The following is a 22272-nucleotide window of genomic DNA, read 5'->3' on the forward strand; positions in this document are numbered from 1 at the left end:
GTGACAGTCCATAAACATTTACAAATAGGTTCAGAACCAAAAAAAGGTTGAGAACCACTGTTTTAGAAAACTCAAAGTACTGCTTGATCTTACATAAAAACACAATTATAATATTTGGGAATAACAGATGGGAATAATACAATAGCCTTATTTTAGTCTGATTTTCCTTGTTTATTTAAAGCATATTCTTCAGGTTTTTCACCCTGTAAAATCTAAAATAATGTGCCATTAGAACTCAGCCCCACATGACACTACCGCCAAGAGCTGAGTTAGATTTTTAAAAAAGGATTAGGCATTTTTAATAAGTAATAGATTTAATTACCTTAACTAGAATACATTTGTAAAGGCTATAAACAACCATGCTTCTGAACCTAACAATTTTCTGTTCTTTGAATGGATAGAAGTTCATACCCCAATCCTTTAAACTACTCCATGCAGATGAACTCCTGTGCCTGGTAGAGCCCCGCTAACTCAATGTGAAACTCCAGGTGGGTCCAAGAATCTTTTTGTGGAATAAGAGCTTCCACATATGGAGCTAATCAGGGATAGCTAATCAGGAATAATTTCATGTGTAGACAGGCCCTCTGAGAGATTAAATTTTCTCCAGTTATTCAGCCCTATTATAACTGCAGATAGAAGCTGTATGTTTTTGCCCATTTCAACGCGGAGGTGATTGGATTATATCCAACCACGATATAAGACCTGCACAAGAATACACAACTTGTATTTTGTGCCACAGAATAGTCATGTTGTTGATTGGGCATTATAATAATACTTTGCACTTCTACAGAGTATTTCAAACAAAGATATCATGGGGTTTTAAAACAAATGATTATGCTTCAATTAACTAATGCCTCTGAGCAGCAGGTGTGTATTGAAGAATCACAAAGCAGCTCTTTTGATTTCCTTAACAAACGCTCAACTTTTATTTAAAAAATAAAATAGTTTACAAGGCATGCTGAAGATCAAACAGTAGTGTAACCAGCTTCCTAAAAGCAACTCTTCTCCACTGCTTTCAAGCTGTGCTGCTCAGTTTGCAGAATGAGTAATTAAATGCAGGTGCAGGCCAGGATATTAGCTGTACCAATGCATCATCTCCTTGTCTATTTTCTGGTGCTTCTACCAGTAGGAGTACCTGAGGCAATAACGGTTAGATTCACTGGGGGACTAATGTGTTACAATCCTCAGAGTGGCAGTGCCTAACTTTTAGGTACCTTACCATGCAATGGAAACCATATCCCTGAGTCAGGTGCTTTGTCTTTCTAAACAATGCTTAGGGAGAGCTGGGTATTTAAAAATGGGATCCACAAAAGCCAGCAAGCTGAAGGGAGAGCCACATAAGCTAGTCAGTAGGAAATGCTGAGAAGCATGTGACCTAAGACTCCCACCCCTCTTAGGGAGCCTATCTCTGCTTGGGATTCTCAGCCATGACCCCTCTCTAGGAGTTAAGGCCCAGCTCCTCAACAGTATTTCAGCTCCTAGCTCCCTTTGAAATCAATGTGCTTAATTACCTTAGGGGATCTGGGCCTAGATGCCTAAATTGTTCTTATAAGTCATTTTTGAGGGACAAAGGCAGGGCTTAGGTGTCCCTTATAGATCTTAGCCCAGGGGTTAGGGTACTCACTCACCTGGGATGCAGGAGAGGCCAGTTCAGTTTTCCCCTCTGCCTGCTGAGAAGGGATTTGAAGATAGGTCTCCCACCCGCACTCAGGTGAGTGCCCTCCCCTCCAGAGCCGTTCTCACACTCCCATGGCCCAAAGCATATCCAGCCCCGGTGCTCAGATGTGATAGCTGATTGTTAGTATCCCCATTTACAGATGGGTGACATGAAGCAGAGCAGTTCAGCGTGCTCATAAAAAATCATGAATACAGCCCTGAATTGAGGCTAGGAGCCTGTTCCCCAATGACACACTTCTGAGGCTCCAGTCCCCAGGCAGCCAGGGGTTATTGCATACCAGGAACAGGCTTCCTGGCTACGGCTGGGGGTTTCATGCTCTGTTCTGTAACACACCCCTGCGTGCAGCAAGCACAGGGCTGGAGCAGCGGCGTGACTCACCCTCCCCACCACCTGGCTGCAGCGAGACCCTCCCCCGGGCTCTTTCAACTTAAACACGGGGCCTGCTTAGGACCAGGCGGAATGCGGGCGGGGGAGGTCGTAGAAAGGAGCGGACTGACGTAAGCGGCAGGCCACCAAGCTGCCCGCTGATAGGTGGATACCGGGCGTTCCGCTCTTCTCCCCACCCCTCCAGCCTCCAGACCGTGCTCAGTCCGCGCCGGCGAGTGGCGGAGAGAAGAGCGTCCGGGCCTCGCACCGCGCACGCACTGAGGCTGGGGGCGCGCCGGGAACCGACACGTTCCGCCCCGCAGCCCCCGGCGGCAGAACCGCCCCCTGCGCCGCGCGCCCAGGGCAGCAGCAGCATCATGAGCGGCTCCTCCGGGCGCGCGAACCGCTGAGTCTCGCCCGCCGCCGGGGCCTCTCGGATGCTCGAGGCCCCTCCGGGCTGAGGATGCTGAAGATGAAGCTGCCGCTGAAACAGACGAGCCACCGGGCGGAGGAGGCGGCGGGGATGGGGCTGAAGGAGCCCGGCAGCCGGGACTGTCACCTCCAGCTGCAGCAGGTGCCCCGGCCGCCTCCCCGAGGCGGGGCGTCGGCGGGGTGCGGGCGGGAGCGGCCCAGCCAGCTGCCTGGCTTGGGCCCGGGACCTGGGCCGCCGCCGGCTCCTGCCGCGGGCGTGGCGGCCTCCCGCACGGACAAGGAGACGGTGTACGAGTGGTTCGGCCTAGTGCTGGGCTCGGCGCAGCGGCTGGAGTTCATGGTGGGGCTGCTGGACTTGTGCAACCCGCTGGAGCTGCGCTTCCTGGGCTCCTGCCTGGAGGACCTGGCCCGCAAGGACTACCACTGCCTGCGCGATGCCGAGGCCAAGGCCAACGGGCTCAGCGACCCTGGGCAGCTGGGAGACTTCCGAGACCCGGCCGTGCGCTCCAAGCTCATCGTCTACCTGGCGCTGCTGGGCTCCGAGAACCGAGAGGCCGCTGCCCGCCTCCACTGCCTGCTGCCCCAGGTGGACTCCGTCCTGAAGAGCTGCGGGGCTCGCGTGCGGGAGGAGGATGGGCCCGAGGAGGACATGGAAGGGCCTGGAGAAAACGGCCAGGCCCTCCCTGCTGAGAGCCTGGGCTTCGGGGCGCAGGAGGAGCTACTGTTGCTGTTCACCATGGCCTCTCTGCACCCCGCCTTTTCCTTCCACCAGCGGGTCACCCTGAGAGAGCACCTGGAGCGACTGCGGAGGACCCTTTTTGGGGATCAGGAGAAGGATGCCTTCGGCCCTGCAGCTCAGGTACCAAAACTCCCACCCTAGTTTCCAGGCAGCCCCCTTCCCGTGGGCTCTTCTCTCCCTTCTGCCTTCATCCTAGATGGTGAAGTTGCTTCTTCTCCCATCCTAACCCCCATACTGCTATGTGTGAGGCCCTCACTCCCCCCATCTTCTGGTTGCTGCTGTAGGAATTTCCCTTTGTGACCTAATAATGCCCGAAGGTGGTTCTGGGAGGAAAGGGGATTCTTCCTGGGAGCTGTATTCAGAGCTGACTGCAGCGTATACTAACTAGTAGGGGGCAAAACAGCACTAGTGCAGTCCAACGAACTCTTTATACACCCAGCCTGGAGCATTAAAGTCCCCACCATGAATTATACTTATGATCCAGTAAGCTGTGGCTAATAATATCTAAACCTTTTGGCCTGCTTTTGAAAAGGCTACTGCTAGAAGAGATTGCAGATAGTCTCTAGTGATGTATCCAGTATGTTGTAGAAACTGAATGTCCAAATGCCAATGTGAATGTTGGTAAGAGATCTGGCTTTTTAGTGGAACAGCGGGTTCTGTGTCAGACCCAGACACTTGAATTTGCAGGGATCAGTGGTATAAAACCATGTCTATGTTGGAGACTATGCAGGTGTAGCTATGCTGGCACAGTACCATAGTGTAGCTGCACTCTATGCCCATGGTGAGTGTTTTGCTGTCAGTGTAGGAACACCATTTTCCCAAACAAAATTGTCTACATTGACATAAGTAGTTTTGTCTTGACATAGCTGCATCTGTCCTATGGGTTATGTTGGCATGGCTATGTCATTTGGGGTTGTGGCTTTTTCACATTCCTGACTGAGATAATTATGTCAGCCTAACTTGTAGACCAAGCTGAAGACTGGCCTCTGGACATCAACATTATGTATGTTACGTTAGGCGTGGATAGTGGTCATTTTACTATGTGAGCAAATGAAAATGTCAAAACTAGAATGTGTTCGAAGTGGATAGTTTAGCTTCCTATGTGGGACACTTGTTGCTGCATTGATGGTTATTCCTGGTAATAAAGCCTTTCATTTAATGGCACAAGTCATCTTTCCATAAGAATCAGCTGTTGCGAAACTCAGAATTTCACTAGGTAGCCTTAATTTATGCTCTGTGTTCTCGAATATTTAAAAAAATGTTTGTTACAATTTCCCCTTATTTATCTGACAGTGCCATCTTTTTATGGGTCTACAGCTTTTGGTCTCCAGGTGGCTCCTGGCTTAAGAGGAACAAAGGATGTGGGTAGCATTTCTTTGCAACATGTTCCATGTATAGAAATGATCTTATGTTAGGTTTTTCACTGTAGGAGTAATGAAATATTAAAGTGTTTCATGACTACCTATAACACCATCAGTATACAGCCACCTCTGGGATAAGAAGGCAGCAGTCAGGCAAAAAACTCTTCCATGGCATACTGAACAAAAGAGAATAAGCAGGACACCAAGGCCAACTAACTCCTATGCAATGTGTCTTGGGCTATTTAAGGACCAGACGGGCATCAATTTTTAAGATTTCATACATCTTAAGTAAACACTCAACTCTGGCTTTAAATTATTCAGTTGGCAGGTCAGCAGCAGAGAGTGGATGTTCTGATGCTGAAATCTTAATGAATTCACGTAAGCCGTAAAATAAAGTGGGGAAGATAAGGTTTTGTCTTATTTTGACGAATTCATTTGCATCAAGTCTGCCCATAACAAAAACCTGCCAGGATTCACTTTGTGGGGGGAGAGGATTATGGTAAGTTAGCTGGCAACTCTTTCTGTTAGGTGTGAGTGCTGGTAAGTAGGCATATATTTTTCCCAACTGAAATTAGAAGATAGTATACAGTTATATAGACTAGGTGATGTGCCACAGATGGCACTAGAGGCTTAATCAGAGCATTAAGTTAAGGTTCTTATTCGCAAGGGCCCAAGTCCACAACAGTGCCTAAACACTAGACTAGGGTGCTCAAGTTTCAGTATCAGCTCCACATCTACAAAATTCCTGGCGAACCATGTAGGTGCTTATGTTTCTGCCTTTGGGCATTCATGCTGTGTGTGTCTTCTGTTCCCCCATCCTGAATGTCCAGATGCTTGTTTCCCAGCCTATGTCCCAGAGTGATTCAAGAACCTGGGAAAGATAGGGGTGTTTGCTGGCCTGAGTGGTTTGTAGGACTTGATCTAGTAGGCATGCTTGAGGCTGTGTAGCAGATTGGGTCCCATTCAAAATGTTGCCACTGGAGGAGAAGATGTTGGTGATGCTCACCTTTATAACTCTTAGCTCAATGGTTAGAGCACTCAGCTGAGATGTGGGAGACCCAGATTGAATTCCCCCCTCTGTTGCAGGGGGAGAGAGTATTTGAAGAAGGATCTCCCACCTCTGAGTGCTCTAACTGATCTTTTGGATAGTTGTGAGGGTCCCTCAGTCTTCCTCGGGTTGAAGCTGTTCCACAGTGGATAAAGAATGAGCAATTGGAGCATGGGGACTGGACCCTGGGTCTCCCATCTCTAAGGTGGATACCCTAACCACTGATTTAGTCACTCTTGACTTGTGTGCTCTGTTTAATATTCAAGTACACCTCTACCTCGATATAACGCTGTCCTTGGGAGCCAAAAAATCTTACCGTGTTATAGATGAAACCGTGTTATATTGAACTTGCTTCGATCCACTGGAGTGCGCAGCCCTGCCCCCTCATAGCACTGCTTTACTGCGTTATATCCAAATTCATGTTATATCAGGTGACATTATATCAAGGTAGCAGTGTATTTATCCATAGTAGATCCTTTGAGGGGCCAGAGAATTCATTGTATAGGGACCTGGGCACCTAACTTGGCTTTGTGGATCACTATGTTCCCATGATTCTCTTGGGGTCTTAGATTTTGTGATGCTCAGCATTGTAATGTTCGAGTCCCTTTGTGGAGTGTATCCATGGAGGCGATTCTGTATGACTGTGTAACTTAAAAGCTATAGTTAAAAAGCCCCCACTTTGTTTGCATAATCTATTCATATAAACCATGCTACCTAGAATGCAGTGATAGCCAAATCAGCTTGACATCCTACAGGTCACATTTTTTAGCCTACACAGCACTAAAGTTCTGCATCACTGTTCCCCAACAATAAATACTACAGAGCACTTCCTGGGATTGGCTGTCTGGGAAAAGTGGGTAGATGGACCTTACCTAAAAATGCTGTCAGTTCCCAATCCAATACCTTGCAATTAAACCAGGGGAAGCAGTGTGATTGGAGACAAGGGTCTGCCATTGATTTGCTGTGTGGCCTTGAGCAAGTAACTTGACTTGTAGGTCCCAATTTACAAATGGAAGGTAAATACCCTTTGTATCTCACAGGGGAGTCGTAGTTTATCTGTGCACCTCTTCTAGTAGGTGAGATGCTATAGTGAAAACGTAAGGGAACACGTGCATGCTTGATTTTATAAGCTCCAGGGGGTAGCATTTCCAGTAGTTTGTGCAGGGAGTTTCTAGAGTCTTAGTTCCTGCCAATTAGTTCCGCTGCTGCAGCCATTCAGCTTGTCAGTTACACGTGGGAGCCCCAGTGGCGGCAGGTGTTTTACCTCTGGTCCTTGGTCCTAGGGGTGGAAAGCTTCAACCCTGACCTGTCCGAAACTAGTTAAACTAAAATGAGTTCCCCCATGACTACCAGGGCAGACATCTCTGTGGCGGCGGGGGCGGGGGAGGCTAGTAGTATCGGAGCGGGAAAGCATAGACCTTTCAGTTGCCACACAGTGGGAGGACCCGCCAAGGGACAGGACCCTGCTGTCTGAGGAGGGGTGCTGGGAGGAGCCCGATCTTTACCACCCGGCTGCCCTACAGAGGCCATGCCTGTGGGGGAGGGTGGCCGCCTCTGAGGCGGCGAAGGACCTTCTACCTGTGCGGAAGGAGGTGACATGGGGGAAATGCTTCCTTCCCCTGTGTATGGAGGGGGCACCCTTTTGCCTCCCGCCCCGTGTCTCTGTGGAGGAGGCTCGCGCTGCCGTCGCCGGGGGAGGGGCGGGGGCGCAGAGTAAGTCGGTGACTAACGGTCATTGTGGCTTCCCGCCCCGATTCAAAATGGCGGCCCCGGACCTGACACTCCCTGTCACGTGACTTCGGCCTCCCGTGGGGGCGGAGTCTCCATTCATTACATAACGAGCGAGACGGGTCTGGTTAATTCTGATGGGGCCCGGCCTCTCGCGCGCTTGTCGTTTGCGCCCTGCGGGAATGTGGGAGGGAGCAGTGAGCACGTTGCGTCAGAGAGAGCCGGCCGTTGGGATCGGGGTACGCGGCCAGCCAATGGGAGGGCGCAGTGTGGGCGCGTGCAGGTCGTTTTTTCGGGGTGAGGAGAGCGACCGTGAGTCGCGAGGCGGGGACAAGCTCCAAGGGGAGTTCGCGGGCTTAAAGCCGAGAACCTGCACCGCCCACTCCGGGGACTGCGTCATAGACGAGCCGGTGGGGAGGGGGGCGGGCAGAGCCCCCATCTCTGCGCTCCGTTGTCGCCGGGTCTCCCCTGAGTCCCGCGTGTCACAATCGTGCCCCAGTGGCGTGGAGGGGAGCAGCCGTGCATCAGGGGCTGCGTCTAAAGCTCAGATCCCGCCCGGAGGCGGGGAGTCTCCAGCTGTGGAGCGTACAGCAAGTGCAGCCGAGTCTGTTCACTTTGTCTCCCAAGAGCCTGTCCCACCCGCTGTAAGTTGTCTCCCTCGATCATCTCCGTGTGTGCAGAGCCCTGTAAGTGTAGCAGGCTGCAGGAGAGCCTCTCCTAACCTGACTTATGCTCACTGGTATCTAAATCACCAGCGATATCTAAGCATACAAATAGGGACAGCCCCCAAGGACTAAAATAGCAATCATTCAGTGTCCAAAATGGAATCACATTTTGTTTTCCTAATAGATAACAGGTTTTGAAATGAAACTTTGTATTTAGGGTTGGCAGAATTTAATTTTTATTTTTGTATAGTTTTGAGAGAGAATGTCAGCACGTATTTAAAAGCATTTTTATATGGTTTTATATTTTCACAATTGCAGGAAATTATGGATGGTCAGACAATTATGTTATGACTGTAGACATTGATGTTCAAACAGTTAAAGCTTTGTTACTATTAACACACACATTGTTAGTGTCACATGTCAAAACAGACAAAGTATATATCCTTGTCAAACATCAGTATTACTGAGGATATTGGTTTGAGAAGTACTTTTGACGTACAGTACAATGAAAGTACTTTGTTGCTCAATCTGTTCTTCTCTGTGTAGGTTCTTGTACCTTCTTATACCTCTCTTTCTTCCCTTACTTGTTACATTTGTCAATGATAACTTTACATTGCAAAATTAGCCCATAGAACTCACTGCCATAGGTAAAACTGAGCTGAGTAGCTGAACGGAGTTTTAAAAAATTGGTATATTTAGAAAATATATTCATTATTATCCCTGTAAGCCTGTCTTATTAGAAGCCAAAAGTAAAATTATGTATGTTAATCTTGTAATATAGCAGTTTTACTGGCAAATAGTAGGACAGATGGTAGTGAGAACGTATTATGTATATGTACTGTATCAACCAGTTTTCTAGGACAAGATTGATAGATCAGTCATCACATTTCTTGACTAGCTCATCAACTTTTTCTTCCTTACACTTGACTTCTCATGTTTTGAATAAATTAATATAAGAAGTGAAGGCAGTTCAGTCAAAAACACTTATAATAAAAATATTTCTTATAGTGCTTTTTGTCAGTGATCTCAAAGTGCTTCAGTCTTCAGTAACTCCTCATTTAACGTCATCCCACTTCATGTTGTTTCAAAGTTGTGTCCCTGCTCAACTAGGGAACATGCTTGTTTAAAGTTGTGCAATGCTCCCTTATAATGTCATTTGGCTGCCTGCTTGTAAGATTCTTTGGAAGAGCAGCGACTTTACAAGGGAGCATTGCACAAGTTTCACTTCTCCGCCTCCTCCCTCTCCCTCCCTCCCACCGCTTCCCCCACTGTCAAACAGCTGTTCAGTGGTGCTTAGGATTTTCTGAGATGGGTGGGGGGAGGAGTGGAGATGCGGGGCTTCTCTGCTCCTCCGCCGCCTCCTCCTTCCCAGCTCTTTGCGCTTCGGACTTTCTGGGAGGGAGGGGCAGGAGCAGGGAAGCGCTGTGTCTCCGCTCTTCCGCTGTCCTTCCCAGACAGTCCAAAGCCCCACCAAACAGCTGGTGGGGCTTTGGGGGGGAGGGATGTGGTGTGCTCTGGAGAGGAGGTGGAGTGGGGGTGGGAAGCGGTGGGCCTAGGGGAACAGGAAGATGGCCTGGAGCATTCCTGGCAAAGTCCAAGCCTGTTCTTCTCCAGTGAAGCTGACACTGCTGCTGCAAAGGTGCTTCCTGGGTAAGCCTGGGCACTTCCCAGCCACAGTATAGTATTGTACAGTATATAATGCCTTTTTGTCTGCCCCCAGAAAAGTTCCTTGGAACCTAATCCCCTGCATTTACATTAAATCTTATGGGGAAAATTTGATTCGTTTAACATTGTGTCACTTTAATTTTTTCTTTACAAAACTTTAACCTACAGCCGACCATTGACAAAAGAATGTATATGTAAGTTTCATTAAAAGGCAGAGTAATTCACTAAATATAAATGCACGTAATGTGGGCCAACCTGTAACACTGCAGGCATAAACATACAAGATGGGTACAGTAGTAATTTCATAGTTAAGGTTTTAATCGGCTTTTATTAAGCTCAATTTCGATTCCTTTTCCTGCTAACGCCTCAGAAAATCTGTTTAACACTCTTGCATTTTGGTCTCCTTCCAAGTGAGACCTTACAAAGTTGAGGTTTTAATTTTGTTGGCATATTGTATTTTAAAAACTGTCTGAAAACTTGTTCTTGTTAAGAGCAGCCTCTTATAAAGCTAGTAAGCATGGCGGTTATTTTTGGAATTGCTTGCAGTGCATTTGCCATCTGAGGATTCAAGCTTAATATTGTCAGCTTTATGGCATTTGAATTCCACAGGCCTAGTCTGTGGACTTGAAAGTCTGGAAGAGAACCAGTCAACCTGAATTTGCTCAGATTTTGGTTCTTTGCAGTTCCTGTAGCTGTAGCAGAGATACAATTTTTTTTTTTGTAAAGCTCCAAATTTCTTTGTCAAGGTACAGTCAACGTCCAGACTCTAGAGGAAAAAAAAGGGCGGGGGGATAAGTAAATACAAAGATTTTGAGGTCCTTTTCAAAAACATCTGGTGGTCAGGATTTGGCCTCTGATCCATCTATTGACAACCTTGAGCTATAGTTCGATGAAGAGGTAGGTACAGTGTGTCTCCATAAGCAAAGAGGTACAGGGCAGCTATTCCTTTAATCATTCTTCTCTTTCCTGATGTGTTGCTTTGGACACCCAGAGAGTTGGAGCAGTTGAAATTGCTTCTCTCTGGATTCACAGGGTACTGAGGCTTTTGAACAAACTTGAGGATAAATAAACACACAGGCTGGATTTATGGTTGAAGCATGGAGCGGGACTTGAGAAATCTGAGTTCAGGCCAGGCTCTGCAACAGGTTCTGTGACATGGGGCAAGTCCTTTAATCTCTGCCATTGTTCCTTACCTGCAAAAGGGAAATAATACTTCCTTTTTCTTGCCTGTTTAGACTGTAAGCTCTTTGGGGCAAGGACTGTATTTTTTGTATACAGCATTTAATACAACAGGTTGGTTGGGTTTTCAAGGTGCTGTAATTCATAGTCAAAAATGAATGTTTTCTTCAACTACTAAGAATGACCTGATACGCATTGATTTGAGAAGCTGCAAATAATGGATTATTTCAATGTTTTAATTGCAAAAAATAGCCTGTCAAAAATTCAGTTAGTGTTGTGTGGAATCACAACTCTATATGTGTTAATACCCATAATCTATCCAATAAAATCTTACATTCATCCATTTTTACAATATAGACCACAAACTCCATACTTTACATACCATTCTACAAAAACACCTGTTGCTATCACTGTCATACATCAAACTGAGTAACAAAACATAAGGTTTGTTTAATGGAACTTTCAACTAACCTTGGCTGTGAATTGGCCATTAAAATAATTTAATTTTAGCAAATATTGAGCTATTCCTCTTCAGACAATGTTTTTTCAATACCTGAAACAACCATTTCAGCACCTTGACATGATATAATAGAAATGATTCTAACTAGCATATATTGTAAGCAAAGCTTAGTCTAGATTCCTGAATATGTAATCAGGATTGATTAATGGCAGTACTAGAACTAAGATTGTTTAGTTAAATAGAACTTATTGAATATCCTAGTACTCTGATGGGTGCTATGGTTAGCTGGCTTAAGGAACCACTTTCAGAAAATTCCTGTAGATCAGCTTATAAACAAATAAATGAGTGGTTTCTATTTACGGATTATTTTGCTTAACAAGTTATGGCAAAACACAACACTGTTTCTGTGGCTAATCTTCAGTGATTTATAAGAAAGCAAGATACTGGTGCTTAATTGTCTTAGAATCTAAGGGAGTTTTGTTTTGACAGAGTAAAAAATAAAAAAGCCAGTTGCCACCATGCTGCACATACAGTTGATGTATACTGCCAGACACACCTACTTAGGTACTTATCACTTGTATATCTTCTGAAGCTGGTTTAAATTGAAAGATTAGAAAGGTCAGTGTGCTACTGACACTCTTATTTTTTTAAATGTTTTGTGTAGTCTATTGACTTTACTTTTCAGGCAAACTAGTATTTATTTGCCTAATATAGTTTCTTAAATACTGGAGTGCAAAACACCATGGCTCTTCCATGGTGACCCTGACCCAAGTGCTTCTTGAAAAGAGCACTGCTTCCGGATAAATAGTCTGCAGGCTCTATGAAGGAGCTAATGGTCTCTTGGGGAGCGGGATAGGTCAGTACTAAACTGAACGTGGTACCTGTTGGGAAACAGACTGTGCATCTTAGTAAATCGCTTTACCTAGAGTAGTGTGGAGTGTATGGTGATAAAAAAAACAACAAAAACCCCAAGTAGACAGTAAAGAAGGTGAGTAGTCTGGCTTGAGTTGCTATGTTTCAACAAGGGATAAGAAATAAAAATGGAATACAGAGAGGTTGGGTAGGTGACTAGTGTAGATAGACTAATGAGAACAATGTAGCCTTTCCCCTCCGCAAAACTTGTATTACTTCCAAAACACTGGTAAGCTAATACACGTACTTGTGTTTAAAAATGGTCTTGTAGACAGTATGGGGCTCCACTGATGGACAGCAGAAAGGGTTTCATAGAGCAGTGGTAGACTGGCCATATCTCAGACCCTTGCAACTATGGAGTTACCACAATTAAACCATTGTCAGATACACTAAAGCTTTATCTACGCTGCTGCAGTAAGTAGACCTAAGTCATGCTATTCCACCTATGTGAATAATGTAGCTGGAGTCAACATACTGCAGTGTCTACATCACACTGTGTCGACGAGAAATGCTCTCCCGTTGTTGACTTACCTCAATCTTCTTGTTCTGGTGGAGAACTGGAATCGACCAGAGAGCACACACTGCAGTGGATTTAGCAGGTCTTCACTATACCTGCTCAATTGACCCCCGCTGCATCGATCACAGCAGCATTGATCTCTGGTAAGTGTAGACATGGCCTCAGTTTCTTTTGTACTGGCTCAGATAGAGACCAGGTGTTTTCAATGAGGACATGAGTATCTCCACTCCCTTTAGGGTCTGGTTTACCTGTAGTATGCCCCTAGTTGTATACAGGGTCTTAAGTCCTTTCTATGCTATCAGCAGAGATTGGAGCTTGTAAAGGATAAGCTAAGAGCTGTGGTGGTGACCACCTAGGGAGCTCATATCTCCTGTGTTACCTGTCCCCAATCTTTAACTCCCATCCTCTTTCTCAGGCTGCAGTGAATTGAGAAATTTTTTTAAACAAGCTTTCAGCTCCACATCTCTCTTCTATTCAAGAGATGTTAAAGCATTAAAAATCAAAACAATACAAGCTAATTCTTCAAATAGTTTGCTCTCTTTTTCTTAAAATACAGCTATCAGACTTAGGTTTTAAGTGCCTCAGGTTAGACTGTATTAAGGGAGTATGTTGTAGTATATTTTGTCACAAATTTTAATATGTGAATGTCTTGGGTCCAACATGTAAGCAGAAAGCCAGTTCCTGCTCTTGTTTGTTTTTGTTTTGTTGTTTGTTTAGGTCAATTTTAGAAAATGCTGTTAAATGCAGAAAGTACAGCTTTCTAAAATGAATGGTGCTTTAGCTTTTTACTAAAGCTCATGGTTGTAAAGTAACGGGAGACTATTTTATTATAGGAAACAACATATTAGACAGCTCTTCCAAAATGTTAATATAATCATTCTGCTGCATGTGGTAGAGCTAACTTTTATATCTACTTTTTGTATCTGGCAAGGCATTTGGCTAGAGCTTAAACAGGGCCTCGTTAGTAATTTTCTGGCATCTGCATTGATCTTTTGAAAATTGAGTCCAGGCCTTTGGTTGGATCACAGTAAGGCACTTTCATGTCTGCCAAAACACATGCTAAAAATAGTCAGTTCAAATAGCTTGTTCAACTGCATCCATAGTTCTTGCCCTACCAATTTCACAGCTGTGAAGGACTGTGAAATAAGCCCTTCCCTGTGAAATCTGATGGCCCCCTGGTTGCTGGGAGCACCCCAGGGAGGTGGCTCCTACCTGCAAGTCCTAGTTGGGCTGGGAAGAGAGAGGATTTGTCCTTCCTCTGTACAGCCGCTCTCGCTCTCAGGGGGAGATCAGACCCACCTCGGAGTGCCTGCCTCCCCATTGCTACATGAAGCTCCAGCCCTGGAGGTTCCTACAGCTGGAGGAGATTTGTGGAGATGGGTTGGATATTCCCCTGCTCTTAGCTGTGAGTTCCTGCTGGGATGGGGAGGGATAGGACATGGCAGCTGGGGGGTGGGTCGGAGGAGAACAGACCCACTTCCAGGTACTTTTTGGGTTGGGACCCCCAGGGTTACAACACTGTGAAATTTCAGATGTAATCAGCTGAAAATGTGAAATTGTCTAATTTAAAAACCCTCTAGCTGTGAAATTGATCAAAATGTTTAGTGTCTGAGAGGTCTGTCTCAAAATACTTCTAACTGTAGAAAAATTGCAAATAATAAAGCTATTAAAAATGCCAATTAGTTCAAATACTCATATTGTGATCAGAATTTATTTTAAACCTCAGCAGGCTGAAATGATGGGTATTTATCAGGAATGGGCTATGGATTTCAGCTGAATGATTAAGTATCTGTGCAAAGCATTTTAATGTTCAGAAGACTCAATTTTTTCCTATTAACAGGGAAGTCATAAGTTTGAAGACTGAGATGTTCCTCAAAGCCTAATGAAGCCCACCAAAAACAGTCTAAATGTAACAATAGTACATTGGTTTAAATAAACACTTGGAGATTCTGTGCAAGACAGGAGGAGGGATGCCTATGGTAGCTTTAACCCACCTTTGTGCTTTTCTGATTCTGGACTGCTTGGCAGCCCTTGACATTACTGACAACCATGGGAGGGCTGTCTAAATTACTCAACTTGTCCCTGTGGGCCTTGGCACTGCATGGACCCTTGCTTTTGCCTGACCCCTGAAATGCATGCCTCCTGTTGCAATATGTGTGAATGGGTCCTTACAAGACCACTTTGTGTTTTGGGCAAATCCTCTTCTGGATGAATCTAGCATTTTTAATATTCCTTTATACCACTGTGGTCCTTTCTGCCTGCATAAAGAGGCCATGGCAGGGTGCGCATCTTGCTCTTTGTATACATAGTGCATATAAAACTGTGAAATTTATAGTGGGAGACTTCATTGTCTGCCTCTGACCAAAGGTGAAGGCTGAAGGAAACATTTCATATGATTCTACACACCTGTTTTCCCTGGCCTGTAGTACATATTTGATCTTCACTCTTTGCTCTCTGCTTATTTGAAGTGGTGGTAATATGCCTTAGGAGGTCTTTATTTTGGCAACTGCAAAGAAAGCCAAAATAGACTTTGAGTGTGATCAGTATCCTATGCATTTGAAAACGTGGATTGGGGGATATGTGTAAAATCGGAACTGGAGATGGAAAATAATTCTGTTTAGCAGGAATTCAATCTGCAGGGATAAAAGAGCAGAGGTGGCAGCATCTAGGCTTGGGGGTAGAGGAAATATATCTTGTGAATAATCAGCATTTCAAAGCTACTTACAGCTGATCCCTCACTCTTCTGACTTTCCTGTGTGAATGGCAATTGGAGTGCAACTCTGAATATTAATATCAGTTCAGCATGTTGGGCTTTAACACAATGCATCTTTGGTTCCCTTAAAATGTATTCTGGAGTTGAATTCCCAGGCACCTCACTTCCAGTATCTCAAAATATGAGAGCTATCTCAGGATTTTGTAAAAAGCTTACCCTGACAGGAGGTCAACATGTTGCTTCCACCAGGAGCACAACCACCTTAATACAGTTAAGAACACTTAAAAAAAAAAAAATCATGTGAAAATGACCCTTCCAGATCTTTTCTGAAGTATTTCTATTCCAGTAAGCTGCTTTTATCCAAGAACAAATTGAAAAGACAAGACTTGTGATGTGCATGACAACAGATGCTCAGACTTCTGTGCTGCAGTGAAATGGCCAATCTCAAACTTACTGCACAGTCTTTCCAAATGCCATACTTGACATTTGATAGTCTCTTTGTTCAGTTCACTTGCCCTAGTTACTGTGTTACTTGAGGCATGCAGGTGTTTTATCTCCTAGTTTTAGGATGACATGGGCAACTGAGCTGTATACATATTTTAGTAGCAAAATCATAACAAAGCAGTATGTGAGGAGTGTTTATACACTTGTATTTGGGAGTATGTTCAGAATTAAGTGAACAAATTAGCATTAACCATAGCAGCAGATTTAAGTAATCTATCACTTATGGTAATTATTACATTTGCCAAGGTTTTTAAGAGACTAACTAGTGATCTTGAGTGCCCAACTTAAAATATCTTAAAGGAATCTGACTTTCAGAGGCTGGGGGGCGGTCCTTTTGAAAATGGTTTGTGTTGAGCACCTGGAAAACTGCAGTACACTGTCACTAGTCACTTCTTAAAGTCTCAGTCTTTGTCAATAGCATGTACTGTGCACCTGTGGGGAAAAAATAAATTGCTTGCTTACTTGGTTGCGTTTTTCTGTTGACAGCAACCTCTCAGACTTACAAAATTTGGCCTGCTTAATTTCAGATGGTTTTTTTTTTGAGAATATACATTGTTTAAAGGAACTTCCCCTCTATTTTTCTTCCCCCATATAGAATGACTTTTCCCATAATGACTGCATGCCAAGTAATGAGAACAGTTTGGATCACATCACACCACCTCATGATGGACTTTCAGTGGCCTCTCATAGACCTCAGCGGGAAGGTATGTAAATAAAATTCTGTTTAGAAGTTTTTTATTTCTTTGCAGGTTAAATTTAACCTGGTGTTATGGGACTTCTATGTCTTACTCCTCACTCAGCTGAGGAATTGACTACTCCCTAAGTGCAGCTGCTTCTGGACCAGCTACACAGCACTCTCCAATCTGGTATGAGCAGAATGACAGGATTGTATAATTCTAGTTAGTTTCCTACTGCAAATATCAGAATGGATAGAGATTAATTGCTGGTGGGTCAAGAAATAAGCTTCCCCCTGAAGCAGAGATGGTGTATTGGGAGGAGGAGATTAAACTTAACATGAACTGAATTTATCCACAGTATTGGTTGCTATAGTGATGCAAAACATTTTGTGAATTAAGATGTCGATACTGTGAAGTAGTGAATTGTTACTTGCTTGATTCACTCTTTTTAGCTAAGACTCATAGACTTTAAGGTCAGAAGGGATCATCATGATCATTTAATACAGGGGTGGCCAAACTGTGGTTCATGAGCCACATGCTGCTCTTTTACAGTTAAAGTGCAGTTCACAGAACCTCACCCCACCCCCCATTCTCCACCTAGCAGACGGGTGGACCTTGGGGCTTCTGCCCTGTGGTGGATCTAAAAGGGCTTCAGCCCTTGCAGGAGGAACCTGCCAGGGCTTAAGGCTTCAGCCCCACTCTTTCTGAAGCTATGAACACTGGCAGGTGCCTCCTATGGGGCTGAAGCCCCAAGCCCCCTACTCTGCTGCAGGGCAGAAGCCCCGAGTAGGTGACCACGTCTCTCAGACTTCTAAAGATTATTGCATGTGGCTCAGAGAACCAGTAAGTTTGGCCACTCCTGATCTAGTCTTACCTCCTGCACATTGCAGGCCATAGAACCTCACCTATCCACTCCTGTAGTAGACTCTCAATCTCTGGCTGAATTACCGAAGTTCTCAAGTTGTGATTTAAAGACTTAAAGGTAGAGAATCCACCAGTTACACTAATTTAAACCTACAAGTGACCCATGCTGCAGAGGAAGGTGAAAAGCCCCAGGGTTTCTGCCAATATAACATGGGGAAAATCCCTTCCATACCCCAAATATGGTGATCAATTAGATGCTGAGGCTGTGGGCAGGACCTTTCAGACATACACCTGGGAAATAATACTCTGTAGTAACCCAGACCCTTCTCGTCTAGTGTCCAATCACTGGCTGTTGGGGGTATCTGCTGCTAGCAGTTGCAGATCAGATACATGTCATTGTAGATGGTCCCATCATACCGCCATACCAAAGACTTATCAAGCTCAGTCTTGAAGCCAGTTAAATTTTTTCCTCCCACTGCTCCCCTTGGAAGCCTGTTCCAGAGCTTCACTCCCCTGATGGTAAGAAACCTTCATCTAATTTCAAGCCTAAACTTATTTATGGCCAGTTTTTATATCCATTTGTTCTTGTGTCCACACTGGCACTTTACTTTAACTCCCCACTCCCTCTCCCTCCCCCTTTTTTATCCCTCTGATGTATTTGTAGAGAGCAGTCCTATCTCCCCATAGTTTTCTTTTAGTTTGGCTAAATATGTCAAGCTCTTTGAGTCTCCTCTCGTAAGGTAGGTTTTTCTTCGAGTGCTTCTCATATCGATTCCATTTAGGTGTGCGTGCGCCGCGTGCACATTCGTCAGAAGATTTTTACCCTAGCAACACTCGGTGGGTCAGCTGGGTTGCCCCCTGTAGTGGCGCCGTTATGGCGCCGGATATATACCCCTGCCAATCCAACGGCCCTCCAGTTCCTTCTTAGGGCCTGTGTTGGTCGTCGGAACAGTGGAGCGTGGCTTAGCTGATCTCCACCTCCCTAGCTACTCGTATTTTTCTCGTTATTGTGTATATCGTTCAAATTTCTATACTTGCAGTTTATTATTTTCTTTAACATTAGTGTATATAGTTAAGAGGGGTTTGGGGATTAGCCCCTTCCCCTCACCCGGTGCCGAGGCCCATGCCCATTTCACCAGGTTTCAAACTGTGCTCGGTCTGTGACAAGCCGATGCCTACAAGATATCCTCACGACTCCTGCCTTAAGTGCCTCGGGGAATCCCACCTCGCAGATAAGTGCTGCATTTGCAGGGCCTTCAAGCCGCGGACCAAAAAGGAGCGGGACTTTCGTCTCAGACAGCTCCTAATGGAGGCAGCTCTTACTCCTCCACCCTCGGCACTGAGCGCCAGATGGTCCGCACCGCGGAGAAGTGCATCTTCAGCACTGGAGTGCACCAGTACTGCTAAGGCCACTCAGCACCAACCGTCGCCAACCCAGATGTCTGCTCGGCACCGTTCCCTCTCCCCGCAGGTCAAAAAACATAAGACTCCTGCGGCTTCTGTGTCCACGCCGCAGTCGGAGCACCCGCGTAAGTCATACTGCCCGGCACCAACAACTGCCGTGGCACCGATAACTTCAGCACCGTCAATTCTGGTTCTGCAAGAGCGATAGAGTCCGGTGCCTGACAGCTCCCCGGCATGCGCCGTGGTTGAGCTTACTATTCCCTCCACGCTGGAGACATTCTCTACGGCAAGGGAACTGATTGCACGGACGGAGTCTGCACTGCCTCAACCCCCAGCACCGCCGGTGCAGGTTATACAGTCTATAGGCAAGCCTGCCCTACTGAGAACATCCTCCATCAGCACCGCTGAGAGGCACCGATCGCGGTCCCGCCGGCGTTCTTGGTCCCATCACCGATCCTGGTCCCGACGCCGCTCGCAGTCCTGGTACCGTTCTCCATCTCGGTACCGGTTGCACTCGCGGCACCGTTCAGGACCCCGTTCGCCGGCCCGGTGCTCTTTGTACTGATCAGGCTCATGGCACCGCACCTCTCGCAGCCGCTCCTGGCATCGAGCTTCGAGGTCCCAGTCGACCTCCCGGCACCGTTCCGGTCGCAGGTCCCGGTCTCATGCTCGGTACCGCTCTCCGCTGCAGCGTACAGACAGACTACCCAGGGATGGAGACCATTCTCAGGGGTTTTCAGCTCCTCCTTGGCCATCTCGCCATGCATCTATGTCATCCCATGCGGACAGTGCTTCCTGTGCATAGGACCGTGACTTAGATGTCCCCAGCCATGTCTTCCAAGACTAAGGACCTTGTCAGTGGTCCTTCTGGACGCCTTGGGCATGTCACCAAGCCCAAGGTGGACCTCCAGTGCCATCACGCTCTGTACCGTCGGAGCACCGGATGCCAGAGGCTACTGTTAGCCGCCCTGCTCCTGTGGGTACGGAGGACACTTCCATTCAGGCACCAGACCCTCAGGTCCCACTGGAGCTGGACGTCGCCCAAGTCCACGAGACAACGGAGGCCCCGATTGTCCTTGGCCTTTCCTCTTCTTCTTCTCCAGATGAAGCAGTGGCGGGGACATCCTCCTCGGGCCCTCCTCCAGTTGACCTAAGGTCACATCAAGACCTCCTGAGACGGGTGGCCCTGAATATGAACCTCCAGGTGGAGGAGGTTCTGGAGATAGAGGACCTGGTGGTAGATATTTTGTCGGCTGATACTCCCACAAGGGTGGCCTTACCATTTATTCGGATGATCCAAGCGAAGGCTGATACCATCTGGCAGTCTCCAGCATCTATTCCGCCCACGGCTAGGGGAGTTGAGAGGAAGTACGTGGTGCCCTCTAAGGGGTACAAGTACCTGTACGTACACCCTGCTCCCTTGTTGTCCAATCGGTTAACGAAAGGGAGTGCCATGGCCAGCAAGCCACTGCCCCAAAAGCAAAGGAGGCTAGGCGCATGGATTTATTGGGACGTAAAATCTACTCTGCGGGGGGCCTACAACTCAGGGTGGCAAACCAACAAGCCCTGTTTAGCCGCTGTAACTATAACACCTGGGCGGCGGTTGAGAAATTCAGAGTTAGTCCCCCAAGACTTGCGTGAAGAATTTGCGGCCCTTTTGGAGGAAGGAAAGAAGGTGGTGAGAACTTCTCTCCAGGCCTCATTAGACGCAGCCGACTCTGCAGCCAAAACTCTGGCTTCAGGAATTGCCATGAGGCAAATATCATGGCTTCAGATGTCAGGCCTTCCACCTGAATTGCAGCATATGACACAGGACTTGCCCTTCAAAGGTCAGGGCCTATTTTCAGTAAAGACTGACCCTAGATTGCAGAGTCTGAAGGACAATAGGGTGATCATGCTCTCGCTTGGAATGCACACACCGCAGACTCAGTGCAGACCCTTCCGGCCCCAGCCTCAGCGCCCTTACCCCCCGCCTAGACAGTAGCAGGACTTCGGCAGGAGGCGTGGCTGAGGAAATCGTAGATGGCAGTCCGGAACCCAAGAGGGTCAGAATCAAGGCCCCACCAAACTACCCTCGGGACCTAAACCAAACTTTTGAAGGCGCGCCCGAGGGCGACGTACCAGTTGTTCAACAGGATCCTTTCCCTCCCTTTTGTAACCACCTCTCCTTTTTTCCTCCCTGCGCGGACCCAACTAACTTCAGATCGCTGGGTCTTAGGCACGATACAGTTTGGATACCACCTTCAGTTTATTTCGCCCCCTCCCTCCCACCCCCATATCCTTGTCCTTCAGGGACCCCTCTGATGAGCAAATCCTCTTGCAGGAGGTACGGTCCCTCCTTGCCATGGGAGCTATAGAAGAGGTACTGGAGGACTAGAGGGGCAAGGGGTTCTACTCCCGCTATTTCCTAATCCCCAAGGCGAAGGGAGGTCTCAGACCAATTCTAGACCTGCGAGGACTCAACAAGTTCTTGATGAAGTTGAAGTTCCACATGGTATCCCTAGGGACCATCATCCCATCCTTGGAGACTGGTATGCCGCCCTCAATATGAAGGACACGTATTTTCACATTGCCATTTGTCCTCCACACAGACAGTACCTCAGGTTTGTGATCAACCGTCAACATTTCCAATTTACAGTCCTTCCGTTTGGCCTCTCCACAGCCCAAAGAGTGTTCACAGAGTGTATGGCCGTAGTCGCCGCCTCCCTCCGTCGTCAACGCATACACTTCTTCCCATATCTCAACGATTGGTTCATTCGCAGGGCCTCCGAGACCCAAGTAACATGGCACGTGGGCATCGTCAAGGACCTATTCATCCAACTAGGCCTGATGATCAGCCTAGAGAAATCTACTCTGATTCCCACACAAAGAATAGAGTTCATTGGGGCCATTCTGGACTCCAGTCTCGCCAGGGCCTGCTTACTACAGCCACAGTTTCATGCAATGATATCTATTATACAAGGCCTACAAAAATTCCCAACCACTTCGGCTCGAGCTTGTCTCGGCCTCTTGGGTCACATGGCTGCTTGCACATTCGTGACCAAGCACACCAGGCTACGCCTACATCCCCTTCAAACTTGGCTCTCCTCAGTAAACCACCCGGGCAGACAAAATACAGACAGGATCCTCACGGTTCCCCCGAGACTCCTAGGCTTCCTCGACTGGTGGTTGACGCCCTCCCTAGTGTGTGCAGGGATGCCATTCCATCCGCCCCAGCCTTTGATGGCCCTGATGACGGATGCGTCATCTCTCGGCTGGGGTGCTCACCGTGGACATCTTCGCACTCAAGGCCTTTGGTCATCTCATGAGCTGGCCTTGCACATCAATGTCCGAGAGTTGAGAGCAGTCTGCCTTGCAGAT

The 22272-nt window shown here is 46.8% G+C and overlaps 1 protein-coding gene across 3 annotated transcripts in view; it reads left to right on the plus strand.

Annotated features, from left to right (window-relative positions):
• The first annotated feature begins 2379 nt into the window (after positions 1–2379).
• Positions 2380–22272, plus strand: part of ZCCHC2 (zinc finger CCHC-type containing 2) — a 102752-nt gene continuing 82859 nt past the window's right edge. The window contains exons 1-2 of one of the 3 annotated variants that reach the window (XM_030552260.1): positions 2380–3335; positions 16563–16671. In XM_030552260.1, coding sequence (XP_030408120.1) covers positions 2508–3335; positions 16563–16671 — 937 coding nt within the window. In that variant the 5' untranslated portion in view covers positions 2380–2507. Of the gene's footprint in view, positions 3336–7574; positions 7997–16562; positions 16672–22272 lie in introns of those variants that run through there. The other 2 variants (XM_030552259.1, XM_030552261.1) reach the window with 2 other exon arrangements.

The sequence above is a fragment of the Gopherus evgoodei genome, chromosome 2, assembly GCF_007399415.2.
Source record: "Gopherus evgoodei ecotype Sinaloan lineage chromosome 2, rGopEvg1_v1.p, whole genome shotgun sequence".
Taxonomy (NCBI): Eukaryota; Metazoa; Chordata; order Testudines; family Testudinidae; genus Gopherus; species Gopherus evgoodei.